The 24,092-nt window shown below is 40.6% G+C and overlaps 1 protein-coding gene and 1 long non-coding RNA gene across 4 annotated transcripts in view; one reads left to right on the forward strand and one right to left on the reverse strand.

Moving 5' to 3' along the window:
- Nucleotides 1–6,724, reverse strand: part of KL (klotho) — a 48,003-nt gene extending 41,279 nt beyond the window's left edge. Inside the window, exon 1 of one of the 2 annotated variants that reach the window (XM_002193728.6) lies at nucleotides 5,902–6,724. In XM_002193728.6, the coding sequence (XP_002193764.5) occupies nucleotides 5,902–6,705 (804 nt within the window). In that variant the 5' untranslated portion in view covers nucleotides 6,706–6,724. The other variant, XM_072930089.1, reaches the window with a different exon arrangement.
- A 2,082-nt stretch (nucleotides 6,725–8,806) lies between these two features.
- LOC140684292 (uncharacterized) overlaps nucleotides 8,807–24,092 on the forward strand; it is a 34,829-nt gene continuing 19,543 nt past the window's right edge. For both annotated transcript variants that reach the window (XR_012056353.1, XR_012056354.1), the window contains exons 1-2: nucleotides 8,807–9,386; nucleotides 11,997–12,121. This is a non-coding gene — a long non-coding RNA (uncharacterized lncRNA). The remainder of the gene's footprint in view (nucleotides 9,387–11,996; nucleotides 12,122–24,092) is intronic.

The raw sequence follows: 24,092 nt of genomic DNA on the forward strand, positions 1-24,092 counted from the left end.
CAGCAAGCCAGAACCTGTCATCACTGATCGACTAAACAAACAGTTTACTGTTAATATAGACTGCATTCTGTTCTTTACATTGAATGATGTTCTTAGATTTAGCCCATGCCTTATATCATTCTGTTAAGAATTTCACAAAGCAAAGAGGAAGATTTCGTATTTACTGCTACTGTCACCCCCACTTCCACCAAATGCATCAAGTCTATTTTCCCAAACCGCACTGTCTTATAAGATTTTTTTCCTACCATTAACACTGAAAGGCCATTCCAGCAGCTTTCTTCCAAAGCTATCCATGACTTCTAAGAGTCAATCTAACTGTATTTATATCCTTCTCTGTGTGTATGCATATGGTTTTTAATCCTCAATTTTCTTCCTGTCATTAATATTTATGTCCAGGAATATTTACAGAGAGCAACGGTGTGAGTCTAATTCCTTCCCTTCTTTAGTATCATTCATCTTCTACTCATCCCATTTTACCAAAGGCTTCAGTGTCTTGCCATGGCCAGTTATCCCTTTCTCCTTTTGTACTTAGTTATTCTTTCTTCTTGACAGCTCACCTTCTTCTGCTGACACATTTTCTCTCATATGAAATAATTCAGTTGTTCTCCAGAAGCCAGTCTCTTCTTTCATGGTCACATTCAATGAGTCACCTTCTCCTTGAGACATGTGGCCAATGTTCATTTTAGTAATTTCATAAGGATCCTAAGATTTTGTCTACAACCATATTCTTCTACTCCATTCTTCTGATTTAATCTAAAATCACGGATTTGACTATGATATTTTTCTACATACTTTGGCAAGCAAATATGCAAGCATGAGTAGTTTTTATTTAATATTTAAAACCAGTAACACACATCCTTTAATTGCTAAAACCTGTCATAGAATCATAGAATATCTTGAGTTGGAAGGGACCTTAAAAGTCATCCTAGTTCCAACCCCAAAGCTGTGGGCAGGGAGGATACTTTACAGTATACCAGGTTGCCTAAAGCCCCATGCAACCAGGCCTCATCCAGGTCACCCACTCTACTTCTTTAGAAGCATGTCTTTGTAATTTCATCTTCTTTCTTTTTACCATCTTGGAAAAAAATGGAAGAAATTCTTCTGTGGACATTTCTTTATTTACAAGTCTCTACAAGCAGACTCCTTATACTACTGGCTTCTTGGCTTTTTTAAAACTTTGCCAACACTGGCCCTGGACTTTCAGATTAAGTTCAGCATTTCATATGTTCATCAGCAACAACCAAACACATAAATCACACGCTCATTTGCAAGGATAATCAAACTGCCTTTGAACTCTGCCAATTACTAACTGAAAGCCACAGGACTCTTCAACTGGAGTTAAGCAAACTACAGATGTGTCTGCATACACATCTTCTCTTTCCTGTTTCTCCCAAACTTAGAAGGACATGCACCACAGTAACCAAAATAATTAAAATGAAATGCCTCTCAACGCCTACATCCTGTCCTAATGGTCACTGCTTCCCGACATTGCCAGCAGCTCTATTGACATATTCACTGCTTCTAACTGGTTGAAGAAATAGTGAAAGATGGAGGGAAAAACACTTTGTTCCCCAGAGCACATTAGGAAGAAGATGCTGTTAGGAGTAAGTGTGAGGAACAAACCTAACATAAGCACAATTTCAACCAAAGCAAGAGAAATCAGAATCTGACCTTCTAGAAGATTGGTACATTATGAGTGAAACAACCTCCTCTTACATGACAGAGCATTTCTTCTTTACAGAAGACAACATTTCCAAAATGAAGGAGAATCTCTGCACTTCCAACCTGCTGGTTGCAGAACAGAGGTTTCTACTGGACCTATCACAGGAAGAAAGCTCTAAGAGCTCCTAGCTTTCAGTCAGAAGGGAAATGCAGGCACTAAAAAATTGTAAACTATCTTGAACTCTAATAGATGTTTCACTAGCTTTATTTCCCAGGTCCCAAGTACAGCTAGGAATTATGTCCATCAACTACCTTTAAGTACTGGAAACCTACCATAGAAACAAAGTGAAATGGAAACCAGAAAAGCTTTTAACATAAAGGAAAACAGAGTGACATGAGTTCTACCACAAACTTCATTTTGGAATCCCTAAAACCACAACAAACACAAACTCCTCCGTTTATCACATATTAAAATGAAACTCACCGCATTTTTTCTTTTCATTAAAGCTTAAAAACAACTTACTATAGCTTTTAATATAATTTGAGAACATAGCTTAACTTTTGGCAGCTACTGGCACAGAAAACTGCAGCATCAGACCTGAACTTGCACCACGGTTTTACTGCACTTCTTTGTCAAATCTGGTATTTGAAAGAAACCTGATTCAAATGATTAATGAGTAGAATAATAATTAGTGCAAACATATGCCACCCAACTAATACTAAAACCAAGGTAATAAATTTCTTCTTTGTTCTTCTTTGAATTATGCCTTAAGAAAGCAAGAATAGGAAAAAAACACTATTACTTAGCAGCATTCCTTCTTTTTTCTAAAAATTAGGTATGCCTAAACAACTATGAATGATCTACGTTACTTTCGGGAAATCCCAAATCATTCCATTTGAGTAAAAGTTTGAGGGCTGTCTCAATTTTGAAAGAAACAAACACACCAAGAAAAGACCACTCTCCTAGGCTGAAATTACTGATACTTTATTAGGTTTAGCACTGAAGGTCAACAAAAGAGTACTTACCTTCTGTTTTGGAAAGAGTTTTGGAATAGAAATCAGTCTGTTGCTATGTGACTGGTTTCCAGGCAGCAGTTCCACTCACTTCTTCGGGGAAACGACGTGTTCTTCTGTTTCTGCAAATGCTGTTTATATTGAGTAAATCCAAGTGTGTTCAACTCAGACAACATACTGTGAACCATTAATGAAAAAAACGCATTTGCAAAAACCAGAACATAATACACTGACCTCTCTCAACTCCTTTTTGGAGAAAAGGATGCATCATATACATGACAGATTGCTGGCATTACATTTTCTGACTGTTGACTTGAGAGAATGCCAACTTTTATGAAATATACTTGATCCATTCCATTTATTTTGTGAATAAACATGAACAGCTTCCTCCATTTCTTACCACATTTGAAGGGCTTAGACATCTCAAAAATGACAAGCGTCAATGGAAATACTATAAAAGGGTGAAAGTTTCACTTAATACTGATGAATGTCCCTCAAGAACACACCAAGGATGCATTAATAAAATCATTTTTCCTTACAAGTTTTTTACACTATTTTTATTTGGTCCTGTCTATAAAAAAGTGTCTCTGTCAATTTAGCATCTGTTATGACTCACTTAAGGAAGTTCAGAAAAATGAGTGGTAATTAAAAGATTCAGTACAATATGATGACATCCATTCAAGTTGAATTCAAACATCATTACTTAAATCAAACTTCATTGCCCTGTTTTTACCAGCTCTGATTCAATTTAGCTTGTTTAATTCAAACTCCTATTTGATTATTTCCTCAGATTATAAATAAGTCACTCAGAAAAAACAAAAAAAAGCCCCAAATCCACATTTATATCTGTTGAATTTTAAAGAAATTAAAGGAAATTATTTTGCTTTTTAACATAATTAGAATCCAGTCAAATAAATTAGGAGGCATCAGCTTTACCTGCATATTGTAAATAAGGGGAAAAAAAGTCAGAAGTCATGCATACTAAGAGCTAGTCTGTACATTTGCTGAGAAACAATTATGATAACAAATTCTAACTTCAAAAAAGACCAAACATGTTCTACAAATTCAATTTCCCTGGAGAAAAATAAAATACAAGAATGGCAAAGAGAAGGAAAAAGGATTAAGAAGAAACCAGGGATCAGATCTCATGACATAAGGAGCAAAAGGTTAGACAATGAAAGGGGGTTTTCTTTGCATGAGAGGATTCAGCCACGTCTTTTGCAGTGGGTCTAAGAGGACTGTATCTCCCAGCAACACTGTCCAGCGCTGCACACATGCGGCAGCTCATGTGATAAAGCAGTGTTGCTGTGAACCCTTCTGATACAAACCAAAGATGTGCATGTTCCCAAAAAAATGCCCAAACTCACCCACAAAATTATACAACCCACAGACACATATTAAACAACAACATTCAAGTTTCAAGGTCAATCACTCTAGACCTGTGTAAGACAATTTAATTTCCACGTGAAATGCAATTCTCTCTTTACCATCTATGGTAGAACTTTAATCTTCTCTTACACAAACTCACATACTTTCTTTATGGATATTAGGCTGTGGAAGCCATACTATGTAGCTTCCTCCTATTTTCACTGCTTGCACAAGTTAAAAGATCTAATATTAATATGCTACAGAGAAGTAAAAAGGAGAAGGAGAAACAGATGAAAGCTGTTCACTTCTCTGTGCTGAAGAACTAGGCTCTACCTCTGCCTCCATGAAGACTCTTACCTGGAGAAATCAGGGATGTGAGCTCCTCTGCACATAATGTATGTCCCTGATTTTCTCTGCAGGCGATTTGAGATCTGAGGATATGACTTGTAGAAGAGCTGGAAGTATAATGTAACTGACCAATAAGCTACAAAGATCACACACTAGGAAAAGGACACTGACAACTAGTGACCACTTTGGCTCTTAACTGAATCTGTGTTTTAGCTCCTCTTTCATAAAATGTGGGGGGAAAACTGGTATCTTGCTGCCTTCCACTGTACATAAAAAGAAATGTTCACTGATGTGCAAATCCTGACTGACAGTCACTGGGACAAAACTAAATACTATGGTTCTGTCACTAAAGCAAGTATTGGTAAACTTTCCTGGTTTAATTACACTTTTGACATGGTTTGGCCAAGACTGTGGCTCAATTTCTATTTATTACATAGAAAAGTATCTTTCTTCACAGAGCTTTTATGAGAAGAACCACATGCTTGAGATTATGAGGGACTCTGATACTATGGTGATGCAGGATATACCCAAGCATGAAACATGGCCAAGTACGACCACAGTAACTACATAAAGAGCTTAAAGTTTTCAGGACGAGGAAATTAACCTGAAATTCTACCCACATTTTCTCCATCTCTGTTTTCCCTTTGACTTATTTGTAGCATTAAAGAATGCAGAAATAATACAGGAAAGTGGAAAAAAGTCAAATAAGGCATGTGTTGAATGTTTTCTTCATGCCCACATCTAATACACAATGCTTATTAGGATACAACTCCTGCCAGAATGTGTGTGCTGAGCAGACAAGTATTAGCAGAAATGTAAATGTATATTGAACTACAAGAGATCATGCCTAAATGACCACCCCATTCCAGTTAGGAATCCTTTCTCCTGTCATTGGAAGGATACACACTTCTGTTTAACTCAGAAAATCCGCACGGGTTGCTCCCAGCAAATACCACAATTACATAATAGTACACAGAATAAAAATGAAGTATACCAAACTACTCATGCCACTGACAAGACTAATTGGGGAATTGTGGGTCTCTTTCCCCAAAAAGTGCTCACACTCAAAAAAACACCATACTTTGTCAAGAAAATGTCTCTGTATGACATATTGGCCACCTCTACCATCTCCATTAATTCAGTAAGCCTTTTCTATCAAATACGAAAACTCTCTTTACAGTCATATTAAGCATTTCCAGCTTAGAAAGGCAGCACTGGAGTGGCACAGTCCAGGGACTGCAGACCCTCACGCATGCAGAATAGCAAACTGAACCACTGCGGGCAGAAGCGGACATTACTGCAAAACAGAGTTCTTTAACTCTACCAGCTCAGTCGCAAAGCTCCTGCCTTACGCCATGAGTTTTGCCTCCTTTGCCCACAGATGTGCTGCCCGCGCTCTGTCGGGCCCATGGACTTGTGTTGCATGCCAGTGTGGGACCAGGGCACCGGAGTGCCAGTGGGGCGGGCTGAGCGCGGCCTGCGCCCGGCACGGCGAGGAGCGGCGTTTACCTGCAGCAGGTGGTGGGCCGCCAGGTAGCCCAGGCGCGGGCCTCCCCGAACGCCGGGCGGCAGCCGCCCCGTGCCGTAGCCGTGCCAGGCCACCACGTAGGGGTTGTCCATCGTCAGCCAGTAGCGCACCTGCCCGCCGAAGTGCCTGAAGCACAGCTCGGCGTAGTCGCGGAAGAGCCGGGGCAGGACGGGGCTGGCCCAGCCGCCGAAGGAGTCCTGCAGGGCCTGCGGCAGGTCCCAGTGGTAGAGGGTGACCACGGGCTCGACGCCCAGCTCCCGCAGGCGGGCCAGCAGCCGCCCGTAGTGCGCCAGCCCGGCGGGGTTGGGCGGCGCCGTCCCGTTGGGCAGCAGCCGGGCCCAGGACAGCGAGAAGCGGTAGTGCGAGACCCCCAGGCGCCGCAGCCCCTCGACGTCGCGGAACAGGTTGTTGTAGCTGTCGCTGGCCACGTCGCCGCCCACGGGCCCCGGCGGGGCGGCCGCCGGCGGCGTGGCCGGGCGGTGAACGAAGGTGTCCCAGACGGACGCGCCCTTGCCGCCCTGTCGCCAGCCGCCCTCCGTCTGGTAGGCGGCGCTGCCCGCGCCCCAGAGGAAGCCGTCGGGGAAGGTGTCGTGGAGGAAGAGCTGGTCCTGCGGGTAGGGCAGCCGAGCGAAACGGGACCAGGTGCCCGCACCCTGCCCCGGCGCCGCCAGCCCCGGCCGCCACAACAGCAGCAGCAGCGGTGGCAGCAGCGACGCGGCGAGGGCCATGCTCCCGGCGGGGCCCCGCGACAGCAGCTCCCGCCTCCCAGCTCCCCGCTGCCCCATTTTATCTCACCTTGCGCCCCCGCCTTCCCGCCCTGATGGGCACGGCCATTAATAATTACCTTGGAGCTGCCGCCTGCATCATTCCCAGCCGGTTCCATCGGGGAGAGCTGCCGCCGGGGGCGGGAGCCGGGGCGTGAGACGGGGCGGCCGGGGAGGAAAAGGGGGGAGCGGGGCGTGGGCTTCTGGGAGAGATTCCTGTCGCCCCTGGGTGCCCGTGGGTACCCCGGCCCCTCAGAGGGAAAGATCCCGGTTCGCGGGCGGCAGGCGGGGTGCCGCAGCCCTTCGCCCGCCCCGCCGGGTGCCCGCACCTCGCTGCGACTACATTGTCCCCTCGGAAGCGGGACCCTCGCCGCTGCCCTGCCGACTGTCGTTCCATCGGAAGAGCCCGCGGAGACTCGACGGCCGGATCCGTCCCCTCTGAGGGGATGAGCGTAGCCCCTCCCGTGCCCGCTGCAGTGCCGCCGTCGGGGAGTCCGGCCCCTGCGCCCGACCGAGACGGGGGTAGCGATCCCGGGGCTGGGCTGGGGGAAAGGCGAGGAAATAAAAACGCTTTCCCCTTCCCTCAGTGTTTCCGTCGTGGTAATTTAGCAAGACACATCGCACCTGGGATCTTTCATGTAGCAGCAGTTGCAGAGAACTCGTTGTCCAAGGACATCATACGCTCACTCCTCCCCGCCTGCTTCCCGGGAATTCATGGGTTGTCACCTCCCAGTAACAACTCTTTTGTTTCGTGGTGTAGGAGGTTGGTATATTTGGTTGCTTGCTGCATAAAAAAAAACAAGTTCCAGTTAGAAATGCCTCACGGATCTTTACGGAGAGAAAACAAATCAAGTTAAGTTTGATTACTGAGTTACGTTTAGTAACCAACTGAGCAGGCGTGAGGCACAGACTGCTCTGTAAGGGCAGGTCTCAAACTGCCCTTTGCGTCTCCTGTGGACAGAACCATTTAACCATCGGGGAGAGCTGCCGCCAGGGTGAAGCCAGAAACACCCCAACACCTTGCAGAACCTGGTATTCAGTGGTGTGACCTCTTAACAGGATTTGGGACACCTAAGAATAAAATACATCTACTAGACAGGCTATTAAGCACAGAGAGATGTTCCCAGGAGATAAGGCTGTTGTTTAACTACTGAATGAAGGCCTTTAGATAATTTCATTTTATTTTTAGAAAATAAATTTTTAGAAATAAATTTTTCCCCAGGGAAAAATTACAGATAATTGCTGATAATGAGTCAATGGATTTAAATGCTAGTTGTGAACTAATGAAGGTTTCTTTTTGTGCACAGGATGTCTCACCTCTGCCAAATGCAGGCAGGGCAATTGCCCTGCCCGTGCCCGTTTAAATAACCTCCAACTTTCATATTTTCTGCACTGATCCAGATCAGTTTTAGGGATTGATTTGTGCTGTTTTTAAAGAGACCAAAGATGTAGGAGACAGGATTGGAATTAGTCTTCCATTGTGGCAATTATTATTAATTGCCATGTTAGGGGGATGGAGGTCTCAACAGTTCAGGGGACCATCAACAACTCTTCCCTAAAGGAGAAAGTTTGTAGAGCAGGAACAGGAGGTGGCAGGCCCAGAACCAAGGCTGGACATTGGTTTCCAGGAGTGAGTTTGGAATACCATCTGAGAAGGTGCTGAAATTCAATTACAGTCTGAGTACATGACAACTTCAGATACAACAACAGAAAAAGATTGTTGGCATCAGCTGCTAGTTACTTGCAGAAACTGGAGACTAATTGTTAAGTGTACTGGGGCATTGCTGCAATTGTCCCCGTGCAAGGAGTGGCTCCTGTTCAGCTGCAGACCTGATTTCAAGGGAAGCATAATGTCTTCACTGGATTTTGCTGACAAAGTATTTTAAAAATAGGAATGCACAAGCATGTGTCAGAAACACCATCACCTGAATCAGGATATTAGTGATGGTAAGTCTATTGGTAATATTTAAGGAAAAAAATATCATTGAGTATATAGGGACACAAGAGATTTTGAAATACATATAGTATATTCTTTCTTCATGTGCTAATTATAAACTAAAACCTAAATCAATCCTATTTGTACTTTGGCAGAACCAATAAGTAGAGACTGAACTAAAGCTCCTTCACTTGTTTCTTCCAGAGCCTGTCAACAGTCAAGGCAAAGAAATTATTTGTTGGTGGTACTCTAAGTCAGTCTAGAGAACTTCTGAAGATGGCTACAATATCCAAAAACTGTCAAAATACAGTGGACTGTACTCCTGAAGCAAGAAGCCCGTTTTTGAGGGACAAAATCTCACCATAAACCGGTGGCACAAAGCTGTCCCTTCAGCTGTGACTTTACCTGCATGTCTGCTTTTTGTTTGTTTTTTTTTTTTTGTGTGTGTGTGTGTGTGTCTGCATGTGTGTGGGTAAATAACAGAAAATGTGCAGTGTGGCCTCCAGTTCCATGTGGTGTTTTTGTTTTATTTCTTAGAAAGGTTGTTTTCGTGTCTTAGGACAACAATACAATTACCAACTGCTCTGAGCCAATATCTTTTTTTTTCCTAGCAGACAGCCTAAAAAACTCTGTGCAATATTAACCATGCAGAAAGGTCAGCCAAACACTTGCAGACATCCAGGTCTCCCTCGTTACTCCTTGAGTTCAAAGTGTGGCTCCATTTTGTCCATGTTGCTGAGCAAGCACGCTTTCAATCCTGCCCCAGGTAAGCAGATCAGGATTTGATTTTCAGCCTCTTTGTATTGGTGATTACTGAACATTCAACTTTTGATAATATGTATAATGTATAGTATTGTGTCATTATAATCTTCCTTCAGGCTGTGCTGAGATTTTCTTTGCTCGGTATAGAGTCAGTGCATGGAATCAAACTCGACAGTGTTCTGACTGAGCACTTCTGTTTATATCCCAAAAGGGCTGGATCTTCTGGGATACTTAATTTTAGGTAAAATAACTCTATTACTGCTTTAGATTCATTTAACAGCTTCCCCTGAGGTAATACCATGCTTCAACGCAGAAAACCCCTTTATCATTTTAAGATCTCCAGTGAAGAGATAGAAGCCATATACCAGTAGCATTTGTGATGGAACAAGTGATCTCAGTGCCTAAAACTACCATCTCCTGTTTTAATGCCCCTTCTCTGTTCACAAACATACTTCCAAATGCATACAGCCAGTTGAAAATAGCCTTATGTAATAGATTTTGCAGTCTCAGCATTTTCTGTCGGGACACAAAAGTGTTTACTAACACTTGGAAAAACTGCTTAAAAAAAATCACCACCTGATTTAGATTTGAGTGTTTTCTCTGCTTCTGACATCGCTGCACAACAGTACTACTTCTGTGTTCTGTCTGTTGAATGCAAACTGCTAAGCTGTGAAATTTTACTTCCACTTCCTCATCAATAGCTGTTTCCACTAGAAAGATGTCCAACAGCATTCTAGATTTACCTTCTTCATCCCTGCCTGAACACCACAGACTACAAGGCAAATAAGTTCTTTCTTTTGCAAGTCCAGTTTCCTTGAAAAAGTGCAGCCTTCCATACCTGTTCCTTATTTCTCGCATGATGACACTACTTAAATGCATTTACTGTACATTCAGAATTACCTTAGAGACATTTCATTGTATTGAAATTAGAAATTAGGGTGTTGTCAGGTTCAAAATAAACTTGCTGATGAAACAAATGCAATGCTGTGGAATGTTTGGGAAGATGTCAAATGCTCCTCTCTCTTATCTCTAAGTACCAAGTTACTCTCAAGTCCACTCCAATGGCTTATTCTGAATCATGGGCACTCTAGTGTGTCGATGCATGGGTGAAAGAAGGGATGGGCAAAGACAAAAGGAAAAAGAAGTTACCTCTCTCCTAAGAAGAGGGGTATTGAAGAGGTGGGTACTGCCTTGCTCTTCCAGTCCTGGGCAGGAGACATGGATTTGTCTGAAAAGAGGAGTTCAGAGCTGAGGGAGAAGAGAAAGGACAGGAATGCCCCTTGCCAAGTCCAGCCATGCAGCTCATGAACCACAGGCTTCAGCTGGTTTTTAGATGGAAGTGGAACCCTGATTGCAGTGGCTGAAGAAATACATGCATTTCCATAGGGTCTGCTGAGCCTGTATGAACAAGCGACAGTGGGTGCCCAGGAAAATTACAGGCCAAAAAGGGAGTTGCCTAATGAATTTTGGCTCTTTTAGGGTAGAAAATCCTGGAAAGCAGAGTGACTGGATCACTCACAAGGGTGAAATAGATTTAACAATTTAGATGAGGGATCTGGAGGAACTGGATCTCAACCCTAACAGTTGCACACCTATGAAAATCTGGTCTGTGGTCTCTGTATAAAAAGGACCAGAAAAATAGTTTTATTCTTCTCACTGCTGTTTTAATTTCTGTTTGTGATACACTGTGATATACTGTTATCATTTTGGAACCAATTTCATTCCGTCTCCACAGGATGGCTCAAAAATTTGAATTCTGTGTCTTAATCTAGAGCTGATAGCACTCTAGAGACGTGTATGGTGACTTTTCATATACAATCATCCTATCTCTTCAGTTCAGGCACAACTGAAGCATTTCTCTTCACTCTTCAAATTCCCTGTATTTTAAAACTTCTGCCCAAACACCACATCTTTTATGAAAAGAAAGATCTTCTTTTATGAAGAAATAAAACCACTACTATTCAAAAGTGAAAATGCAATGCTGAGTTTTACGTACATGAAAGTTGAAATTTTTATGCATTAAATTCAATAAGGGAAGAATGTGTTGCAAAATTGCTTCTATCACCGTGTATTTAGATCACTTTCTGTAGGTAAATTGATAAGAATTACTCCTGTACTTGCTAAGTCTGTATTTCAATAAGCACTTGAATGACAATTCAGTTCAGATACTTATTTCTTGTTGGTTTCAGCTCATTAAAATATTGGTCTCATTTACTAAAAGGCAAAGACTGAATCACAAAGAAATAGGATTTGTTTAAAAAACTACTGTAGTGTGTTAATTCTTCGTAAGATTTTTTCTGCCTAAAAGACTCTTTTGCAGTTAAGAGTTTTATCACATTAAACTGAACTGAGATTAAACTTAGTAAACTAGTAATTTAAAATATATTGCACTAAGCTGCTGCATCACTAAATGCACAGGCAACGCTGGCTGCAAATGCATAAACATTTTTCAGGGTGACAGTTATATGATGTTCTTTAATAAACACAACTATTATGTTACACAAAATCAACTTCCACTGAAGAGCAAAAACTTAGTCCAAATTCCGTGTGAAGTGTGTAGTACTGAATGAAATGGGACTTATTTCAGTAACTGAGAAGTTGTTTCGTCTTTTAGTGCTGCTGTCTACTAACATGAATGTACTTGGGAGCCATTTCCACTTAGTCTACCAAGGGTTTACTCCTGTATTTCCAAGATTGGCTCAAAACCACCAGGAAGTCAAGACATTTATTACCAAAACAGTAAGTATGCACAGTTACACGGGGTCTGCCTCTTCAAATGTGGTTAAGGAGCTTAACCAGGTTAGGTCAACCAAGACAGAGTATGCTGCAACAGTCCAGACTTGAAAAGTAGACTCTTTTAAGTGAAAAATAAAAAAAAAACAAACCTTGACAATTATTGTAATTACTTCATCTCTGAGATATTAAAGCACAGATGCATGGCCAGTAGCCATTTTACATTAAGCATTTCTGTTGCTACCTAACGCACTGCTTCAATATCTGAAGGTCTGATAATTTCCATAGTAAGTAGGCTTGCAGCAATGAAATTTAGGGTTTGTACCTTACTTTACAGCCAAGTAATGAAAAGTTCATGGTCAGTTCATCACACATTGTCTCTGCTGATCCTTCCTCCTGAGGAAGAGCACTCCTCACACACTGTAATCCAGTGTGGAATCCTGCCCATAGGAGATAATCCTCCAACTTCTCCAACGTGAATCCTTCCCATGGACTGTAGCTCTGCATTAATTGCTCCAACGTCCCTTCTATGGCGTGCAATCCTCCAGGAACAGATTGGTCCAGCATGGGTCTCTTGTGGAAATCTGCCAGGAAACTTGCTCTGGATGGGCTCCTCCATGGGCTGCAGGGGGATCTGTGCTTCCCCATGGACCTCTGTGGGCTTCAGGGGCACAGCTGACCCTCCACATGGTCTTCACCACAGGCTTCTGGGAAATTTCAGTTCCAGTGCCTGGAGAACATCCTCCTTCTTCTTCATTGACCCTGATGTCTGCAAGGCTGTTCCTCTCACATATTCTTTCTCCTCTCTCCAGCTGCTATTGCTCCTTCACATTAACTCCTTAAATACATTGTCCCAGGAGCTCTACATACATCACTGATTGGCTTGGCTCAGTCAGTGCCAAGTCCATCTTGGAGCCATCTGCATTTGCTCTGCTGAACATGTAGGAAACTTCTGGTAGTTTTCACAGAAACCACCCCTGCTACCAAAACCTTGCCACAAAAACCCAATACTTTGGTAGTTCCATGCTAATGTCCTGGGGGCCTTAGGTCATCTCAAAAGATGCCTGTGTTCAGGCAACTGAATTGAGCCCTTGTCACTTCAAGGAGATCTAAGCAATGTAATATGTGCAGCTTAGAAAGTGCTTCAGGTCAGCCTAAAGTAAGCACCAAGGAAATTCACCTGCCCAAACATGTATGCCTGGTCCCATCTCCAACCAGCCAGTGTCTGGCACATCCACATCAGAGTTGCTGATATTGCCCAGAGGGCTGGTTTCATCTGCCTACTATGGTTGAAATTACTATTGGCTACGTATTTCACCTGTCTTCCACTTAATATTACAAAACAATACAATACAAATCACATGTAGATCTTATGTCATATCCATCAGCTTTGAGTAAATGATATGGTGACTCTATGGCATGACACAATGGTTGTCAAACAACACCATCCACTCTCCTGTGGTCAGCCAAATGTGGGAGATCCATGTCCAGTCATAATGGCCATTGCAAGTCAAGCAATACCCTCATACGTTCAGAATAGTACCCAGCGTTAGGTGTAAAGATGGGAGCCTTGACCATAGTGGTTGTTTGCCTCTCCAGTTACACAATCTGCTATTGCCAGATTTCTGTGAGTTCTGCATCACCCAGTTCTTTTTGAAGCCATGGGGGTGTCTGAATCTCAAACAGTCTCACTCTACTGGTACTTTGAGGGAAATTTTTATCTTAACACCATTTATAATATTCCTATACATCATACATCTACTTCTATCATTAATATATTGATTGCTTTAGCCTCATCTGATATCCAAGGACATCTATTCTTTTGAGCAGTAAGATGTCCATCTATTTCTTAGAGTGAAGATAGACAAAGGATAACCTTTAACAGTGTCAGGATCTTAACACTTCTTCCTGAGCAGGAGCCAGTCTGTTTAGGTTGTTCTCCCCCTTAAGTGATGGACTTACAGCCCCTTCTTTAGACTAAACCATCAAGGGCAAAACAGTGTGCTACCACTGCCTTCAGTTCTCTGAGATTGTTTGTGAGACTATTTTGAATATTCTCAAGGTCAGTGATTATATTTTCACCAGCCTCTCTGATTCACCTCTACATCACATATCTGTGGCAAATCAAAGACGGATGAGCAATCTAATAAGGAGGGCCAAGCTATGCTGCAGTTGTAATGTGGGTAGCTGAAGGCACAACTAACAGAAGTGCCACAGTGATGAAGTACCATGGTGGCACATCAGTGTTTCAGTCCTCCTCATCCATCAAGTAACTACAGAAAATACTAGCATCTGAGGGATTCTAAAGAAAAAAGTGGTTTGTATTTCTGCTCATTGGCTGTGAGGAAACTCCCCCAAATTGTGGCTGAAGGAGATATTGATTAAGCTTTGATATATGTATGTTTGAGCTATATGTAAGGAAGTTAAGCTAGCTTATTCTCTAGAATTGTTGAGCCACTAGAAAGGTTATCTACTATTTGGAGCTGCAGCTAAAGCAAGCATTTTCCAAGTGCAAATCTTTGATTTACAATGTTCATTCACATGTATCACCCATGCAAAAATAGCTTGAAAAAAATGGTTTGCAGCCCCTGTAACTATGTTCAAATGCATTCTTTGCTGGAAGAATGTATCCCCTTGCCAGTATGGTGCATGTATGCTTCATCCAAACAATTTTTTGTTTTTAAAATCCAAAACAATTTCCTTGTAGCAAAAAATAATCTATATATACAGTGAGGCAGTCCACCCCTAGAGAGAAAAGCAGATGCCTGCCATTGTGAAACATGCTTCATAAGAGGCAGCATCAAGTGACTTTTAAATCTATTCGATTTTTTTAAAATGTACTACAGTTAGCCATCATCAAGCCATTCCTTCTTTAAGCTTAAATAGGGAAAGGACTTTTTGCAAGGAAAGTGGGGGAGAAAGTATTTTCCAGACTGATTTCTCTGTTAGGTACCAAGGAGTAGCTATTGAGTGAGCTACAATTTCTGGAGCATACTGTCAGGTCAGGTATCAGAAAAGTTAATTTGGTCTTTTTTTTATTAACTTAGCATTTACGTTCCTCTAGCCCTGGCTTTCAGGTGACAAACACGTGTTCACTGAAAGGAAAGTATCTGTGTCCATTTCTCTTTATTATTTCTATCTTCAGTTCAAATCAGTTTTTAACTTAAAAAGCTGGAAAAATTGGGGAAGGTGATCTACTAAATATATCCACTTATTTTTCATGCTTATTTTTCATTGCTGCCCAAGAATTCCTCTTGTGCATGCAAGGGTTTTTCTGGATGTTCCCTTACAGTGGATGTCCTGTGAGGGCAGTGCATCAATGCCTGCAGAATGCTAGGCTTGTCTTAGCATGTTTGCTATTATTATTTCATCAGGCCAGCAGCAATTTCCCAAGGATCACAAATGAAAGCCAGACAATGTGATTTTTCAAAGTGAGGCAGGTGTTTCCAAAGAAAGCTCAGCAAAATTTCACACCATGGGGAGAGCATGATTCCCAAAGCTATGGGCATCCTCCAGATCCATCTCACAGCTGTCAGTGCAGTCAGCACTGGAAGACCTCGAGGTCGGTGGATTTGGTCTCCAGAGACTGCTGCACTACTCTTGCCTCTTAAAAATGCTGACAGGCTTGGTTTGGTGGCAAAGGATCTGCCTGGTTTGGTGTCTGATGTTTGCCTGTAACAAGGTGTTCACAAGGCCCTCTGTACCTCCCCAGGACTAGCACAATGTGTTTTGATTTCTAACTCCTCTTTTGCAGTGCTCAAAACAGATCAGGTGCCTCATTTCACACTTATCATTACTCAGCTGCATCCTGTGCTGTTCCCAGTCTCCACCTAAGCCCCAGACCATACCATATATAATAAAGTCTCTTCTACTGCTACCATGGAAGGACATCACACTCCATATTACTGTTTTACTGCCTATACTTTCACATTACTGTGAAATGGACTGCCTATATTTTCACATTACTGTGAATGACATCACACTCCACATTATTACTGTGAAGGACATCACAATCCACAGCAAATATCAGCTAAATACCTACGCAGATGTGGCCACTCCTTAAAGAGCTAGGAAGACTCTTAACTGTGAAATATATGTAAACTGGAAGGACTGCCTTTCTCTGAGTGTCAGCTTCACCTACACCATGATATAAGGGAGATGATTTTAAGGTCCCTTCCAACCCAAACCATTCTATGATTTGTGATATTAAGGCAGTATAAAAAGAAGAAGAAGGCTTTTAGCAAAATCTCTTTAATATACAATGGAATAGTAATATTAGTAAAAATTCTATTATGGGCATAACTATGTTAATTGTGACTTAGTTTGTGCATCTTCTAAAATGGGACTTATATTCACCAACAGAAGCATCTTTATGCTCCTTTAACAGGGGGAATGGTTGCATGAGAAGGTCTTAGGTTGGTGTCAAGTGCTATCTGATCTGCAGTAGCAGACTGTCCAGGTGTGTTTGGTACATGCAACTGTGAAGTTGTCATGCCTTAAATGAAAGGCTTCCCCTCCCTTTCTCCACCTCCAGCTGTTTGACCCCAGAGTACTGCTGCTACTCCAGGGACCAGAGAGGTCACACATAAGGGCTTTTGGAGCAAATCAGTCCCAAAAAGTCCCCAAAGTCCCAAAGTCCCAAAGTCTGGGACTTGCACTCAACTACAGCAAACTTCCTTATCAACACTCAGCCCTTCTGCTTCAGCAGAGCAGCCTGCTTCTTTCAATGATAAGCAATAAAAAAAATGTGACTAATAATCCAACCACTTTTGTCCTTCCTCACATGCACCCCCTTTTTCCAGTAACCCCTCTTCTGATGCACTCAAATGGAGCCACATGAGTCAGGGCAACACATGACCCATAAGCAGGAGAAAAACTTATTTTTGCATAGAATTTTAATTGCTATTCCTATTTGGACATATGAAATGTTTTGGTCACCCACAGGCCCACTGTTTGAGTAAAGGAATCCAGCAGCCACATAGGCATGAAACAAGAGTGGTTCTTCCAGAGCTACACTGTCCTAAACTAACCTACAGAACCAACTGTACTGGTAAATAAAAGAGAACTGTGGTGTGCATGTACACTCATCGTCTAATCTATTTAATTGCTGTTCTGTCTCTGCTTTTGCAAAACTCTCTGCAAGACGAATCTGCTACAAAGGGGAGCAGCCATAACCACTGCAGACCTGAGCCAAATGGTGCTGCTTAGCCCTAGGCATAGGAATCCATCTCTTTTATTCGCTTTTCTTCAGCAGCATGAAAATGGCTAAAAGTGCAATTAGCCCTTTCTGTTTGATACAAGGATTTTTTTTTATCTACACAAACAGCAATAACCAGCAGAACATATCTGTAGCTTATCTAGCCTACTTCTCTGCCAGCTCCTATTCAGAGGACACATCTGTAAGTACACGAAATTCTGTGCAGATTTCTGAAAGTTGGTATAAACATCTATGTAAGTCCTTACAAACTTTTGTTTCCAGCTTTTAACCAGCTGTTGTACTTTGTTTTACCCGTTGAAATGGCCTCAGATTGTATTAGGGGAGGTTTAGATTGAATACTAAGAAAAATGTCTTTACTAAAAGGGTTGTTAAGCAGTGGAACAGGCTGCCCAGGGAAATTGATTGAGTCACCATCCCCAGAGCTATTCAAAAAACATGTAGATATGGCACTGAGGGAAATGGCTTAGTGGTGGACTTGGCAATGCTGGCTAATGGCTGGACTTAATGTTCTTAAAGATCTTTGCCAAACTAAATAATTCTATGATTCTATGTTCATACTGCTGCCTAGGTGATAATACCCCACACACAAACCTACTATTGTTATTGCTGTGATGTGAAACACTTTACTCTTCTCTGTTCTGCTCCAAGGCACTTTGTGATGCCGACCTGCACAGAGTGACTAAATTTCCCAAATTCAGAAACATCAAGGATGAAAATCTTCAGTGCTTCTTGTCAGGTGGGATAGGATTTGTCTAGGTAAGGCCAAGGAAAGTCATGGTTCCTGGAACTGCGAGGGAAGGACAGTATAAGAAAAGTTATTGTCAGCCCAGCTGGTCAGCTGCACATTGTTGATTCCATGAAATGTTTGCTGGTGGGCTCAGGAGTGTAACAAGAGCTCTGATTCACATATGTTAAGAGAAGGAGAAAAATTTATAGCAGTTAATGTATTTTATATTCATGATCTAAATGAATAGTGTAGTTACCATGTCTCAGACAAGTTTACAAACATTCCTAATCCTCTCACTTCTGAGAAACTTACATGACCATCAACTAGATAGGGAAGAAATTCAGTGTGTACACACATGCATGACGTATTTCTAAACACTGGTGATAAAGCTGGTGCTAAATAGTAGTAACTTTAGATAACAATTATACAGTAGAGCATTGCTTCTTTTATTCCCATGCCTTAAATTTGCAAAGTTTACCTACCTTTTCCACAAAAAATAATTTGTTTTTAAGCCCCCAAAACTTGACAATGCTTGAGCTGCTAGCATGTAGCATACGGTCTATCATTAATATTATTTAATTTCTTCTTTAAAATTCCTAATCTATAATCATTTTGACATTCACCTAAAGTTTCTCTTGGCACTCGGGGGAAGAAGGGAAAGTGAAGATGTCATCAATGTGAATGTGGATGCTTTAGAAAGGGATGAAAGGCACTACAATAATACAAGTTGCTGCAGTGGTTATCAGTAGCTTCCAACAGAGATTTGTCTCCAGACTGCAAAACCCTAATGATGCTACAGAAAGGATCTCATTAAATATCCAAGTTAAGAAGACTAGTTCAAAAGCAAGTCAAATGGATGAGGCCCAGTGTTTTTTAAATGACTGCTGAACATTTTTGAGGATTAGCCTTCCTTGCTGGTAAATGTATATTAAACCCTAAGTTATTATTAAGGTGATTTTATTATTTATAAGTTATTATTTTATTATTTATAAGTTATTATTAAGGTGAGTTTGTCATCCAAATGGGATTTTGTAGGATATGTTGGGAATTTTCCAACAGAAACTATTTTTGGTTGGAAAATGCAGCTTTATCAAAACCACATGTTTTTTAATGGAAATGTACATGCCAGCTTTGATACAGATGGAATTTTCACATCAAAATATCAAAGAAGTAGAGAAGCCTAAGTCATAACAGCCTTCTAGCTTGGCTTACTTATCTAGATGGGGAAGACTGAGATTTCTGGGTATGAGTGAATCTGCCTGAAGATCTGTTTTCTACCCTCAAGGAAAGTACTCCTTTCACCCAGCTGTGCTGGGATGAGTTATTTTTCATCTAGAAGCAAGTGAGTGAGAAAATGAGGTTTGCTTTGCAGCCCAGTGCTCATGACTCACATGTGCAGTGTCGTTGCCAGAGATGCAATGTGACGATAGCACCCACATACAAGAAAAGAAACCAAAGGGTGTTCATGTCTCTGGTCAGATAATAGCAGACAAGATTCAGTGATCTGCCTTATCCCATTTTAGTTCCAATTGCATCTTGTGACTGCAGCCAGACACAGTATGCATGGAAAATACACTTGGCAGCAGACACTGTCAGAACATGGTATTCCAATGATATAAAGGACTACAAATGGAGAAGACACTCAAGAAGGGAGAAGTATTTCATCTTTCCAAAGGAATGACTGACGATGACAGCGTAGATACATTCCAGAGAAACACTCTGTGATCTGTAAAAATAAGAGGCTTTTGCTTCCACATATCTTATCTCTTGTCAGTAATTCAGCCATTTCAGATTTTCTCCAGGTATCCAGAATTGCTAAGTAAGCATGCCATTGCAATAAAAGAACATGCTGTAGCAAGATAACAAATGTGACTTGCTTAACAACTGTGTTATCTCATTTGGCCAGGCACAAGAGTAGATAGCATAATCTAAGTATATATGTGCCTTTTGCAAAGAGTATAACAAACTGTAAGTCACACTCTGAATTATCATCCATCCATGTGCAATGTAACCCCTTGAAAAATACATATAGACAGAAATTAAATATGAAAATTATAACAGAATTTATTACAAAACATGAAGCCTCATACTTAGTGGAGAAGGGTTACCCACACTTTCTTTCTGTGCTGCAAAAATACCTTTTGCAATTATACTGCCATTAATGGATTTCTGCCAATTTAATGCTTTGTTTCCCATTACAAGTTGTCCTGACAGGTGTGATTTTTGTACCTTGTATTGTGGGAACACCTGACCTTCACATTAATGAATTCATACCAATAACAGCTGAAAGCCCTTCCCCACTGCAATACTTCAAATTCTTTTGTCTGCTTGGTTTCTGTCTGCTTAATATAGAAAGTCCAGAGATCATTTTGAAGCAAAGCAAGAACACTTTTCAAGTATTTCCAATCAAGCATTCATTTCCTTATATATGAAAGTGTTTGCAGACATACTATGTTGTTTGTACTAGATATAGCTATAGATAATGATGTTAATCTTTTTTTCTAGCCATACTTTATACTTAAAATCCAAACAAATGGCTTTAAGTAGATTAGAATTATTACTTTAGAGTCAAAATCCTACCATGAGGTCTTATGGGCTGCTTTGAAAACATTGTTTGCTGTCTCCCAGAATACAATATACCAATTTTCTGTACCTATGTAACATGTTTATAGTATTTATTAATCATTAACTAGCCTCTTATAAATTTATTTTATTCTTTATACTAAGCCTCTAAGACTTGGTGTAAAGAATAACATTTCTCTATTTTTTACCATTCCCTTTTATCAAACAGACATCAGTCTTCTGAGAATTTTTAACTGGTGCTTCTTCTTTATGAATGGAATGCACACCACCAATTTAAAACACAGATTATGGATTTTTAATTATAACTTAGAGGAAGGAATTAAATGTTACACAAATCTTGAACTGAGCCTTGGCCCAAGACTGTACTTGACCCTAGAGACTTCATCACTAATGTAAACACACCAACCAGTTACGGTCAGAGTGGCAGGAGATCATGTTAGGTGAAGCCAGCTGTTTTTTATCTGTTGGGGCTGGAGCATGGGGGACTGGTGGTGTTTTTTGAAACCACTCATGCTCTTTGCCTTATGTTTGTAAGGTATAGATGACCTCTTAGGTGACATCCAGTTCAAACTGAAATTTCAACTCTAGTGTCATTTGCTAGATGGAATGAACTGGAACCAAATCTCAAGCTCAGTTCACCTGCTGGACCCGTACAGGCATCCCAAAATGTCCTGCTCAGTGTATTGGTGTGGGATGTGTCCAGCAACAACTTTCTCTTGGACACTTCTGGTCCTCCACTGAACAATGACTACAACAGTAGTCTAAGGTACTTTTCAGATTACTGGAATGAGAATATCAATTTCATTTCTATCTGGGGATTAATCACTACTGATTAAAATCCCTGTTTTCAAAGGGAAACAAGATTTCTCTGCTTAGAGGGCATATGTATGCTATATTTTCTTCTCTTTACTTTTTATTCTGTAAAAGTTCCAATGCAATATTTCACCAAAAGGAAGGAGTTGGGATTTTATGTGATCTCATTTGCATACACAGTGTGCCTTGCCTTGTAAGAATATATTTAACTTGCTTCTTTCCTTTGTTAATATGTTTTACTATTACAAATGACGGCTCATAAAAATATTGGGGTTTTGTACTGCAGTCTTCAATGTGGACAACCTGAAAAACATATTCCTAAAATTTCTTTTTTCACCCTTCAAAAATTGTTTTGGTTTTTATATTTCAGCATGTCTAGAAGAGTCATGTAACTACCATTGAATGGCACAACTGGGGAAACTATATCCTCCAGATGCAATAAAAGTTACTTCGTTTTATTTCCTATTTTCTGGGGAGGAAATGACTTCTAAAAGTCTCCTATGATTTTTCAATAAATAAAAGAAGATAAATTAATTCCTGCAAACTATACATTTCTACAGAATTCCTTTTAATAAAAATATGCCATTTTCAGAAGAAGTAAAGGAGGGATTTTCTAATTGCAATGTTCTCATTTAATTAGATTTAATCAGATATTTTGTAGCACACTGAATGTGTACATATGGGTGTTCAATAAAATTCTTATTACTCTCATCACTCTTAAACGTACATATAAACACTGAATGACAGACTGCATTTCACCAAATTTATTATCATATTTTTAAATTAGAGGCAGATTTTGGTTCAGCCATGATAAAAAGCTCAGTTTTGCTTCTATGCAACTGTTTGGAAAACTTTGATACAGCTGTAAGAATTCAGAGGAATTCTCAAACTTTTAGTTTGGTTAACTCTGCAGCGCATACTCTTTATTGACAGCAACAGTAAAAATTTCCTGTGTGCTAAAAACTAGACTTAAAGAGATAATGTAATTATGAAATAGTTTCAAATATGTCGAAATAGATTTGAATTTGTTGATTAAATATTCTGGTACTTTCTAGAAAAGTGCCTTGGAGTCTGTGGCAATTGCTATTCTTTCAAAATGTTGAAATATATTTTAGAAGATGCTTTCTCTGAAATAATATTTTGTCTTTTAGCTAGCCTCTTGCCTCTGTTAGTTCCTTGGACTGTATGAAGAGGAAGAGATTTAGCTTGGATCCATGATAACTCCTCAAAGTCTAGATTCTGTGTAGTACATACCACCTTTATGAGAATCTATAAAGCTCTTCTCTTACATTTTACAAATTGTAAAGTCACCATGTAATACAAAATAGTTATTAGATCCCTTGGAAAGAGCTGTTTGAAAATCTTTTAAAATAAAGCTCTTCCCCCACCCCCAAGAATTCATTTTTTATACTTCTAAGGGGTACATTTTCAAGGTGCTGCTCTCCATCCATATTTGAAGAATTAATCAACAGCTTTAGATGGATTCCATTTTCTTTGGATCATCAAGGAGAAAGTGTTTAAGGCCAGCTGTCAAATCCATTTTTCTTTTACTTAGGCTGCATAAAGAGAGCTTGTGATTTTCTTGCTGGCCTTGCACAAAAGTGCATCTGTATAGGAACACACTGAGGTTTTTGGAAGAATTAGGCTGATTTCTGCAGACTAGGAAATGCAAGTGGCATTTGGAGAGTTGTTGAATTTTTAGCTTGACGATCTGTTGATGAATGAGTTGTCCTAAAGTTGTTTAAGATCAAGGCTCAGAAGAAAATGTCTTGATATTAATGTGTCTATTTTTTACAGTGCTATTAATGCAGTAAAAAAGACAATATGTGTCATGCAATTTATTTTCAAGCTGGCATATCTTTATTTATAAGAAAATGGTATCATGTGTGGCATGGATATGCAATCATTTTCATATTTTCTACATCTCCTTGTAATCTTCTGGTCAGTAGAGAGGTCCTGACAACAACCCAGGTTTATGGTTATTCTTTCCTACATGATTCAGTTTCCAGCCTCATGTCATTAATCCAGTGCCAAATCAGAGAAAGGCTGAGGTAGAGTTGGGAAGGCTCTTGGTAGTACATGTGCCCCCTGAAGTCCACCCTCTTGCCAAAAGGTAGGATCACATTCTCTACAAGCTGGAGTCCTAATATCAGTTTGTCCTATCTATTTTTAAAAATAGCCAAGACTAGAGACTCCATAACTTCAAGGCCAATGTTACCTACCAGCGTTTACTACTCTTATCTTTAGGATATACATCAAGAGTTAATACAGTAAACTCCTTTGATTCTGCTTAATTCTATCACTTTTGTATTATCTTTTGCATTTTCTTCTCTATTGATTAAAAAAAAAAAATCACAAAAAACAACTACAATCTGATCATTGAACCTTTTTGTAATTACAAATTCAGGAACAGCTTTATACCAGCCAAGTTCTCTAAAGTGCCAAGTGGAGCAGGGGGACTATTTAACTGATCTATATTTAAGACTTCTATTTATACATCCCCGTTTGCCTTTTTTGCACAATGCTGATTCATGGTCTTCTCATCCCCTGTGATTCTCAGAATGCTTTCTGCAGAGCTGCTGCCAAATCCTTCATCTCCATTCCTGCACATGTTCCCAGTCAAATGTGCCTGCCTC

This window comes from Taeniopygia guttata, chromosome 1 (assembly GCF_048771995.1).
Source record: "Taeniopygia guttata chromosome 1, bTaeGut7.mat, whole genome shotgun sequence".
NCBI lineage: Eukaryota > Metazoa > Chordata > Aves > Passeriformes > Estrildidae > Taeniopygia > Taeniopygia guttata.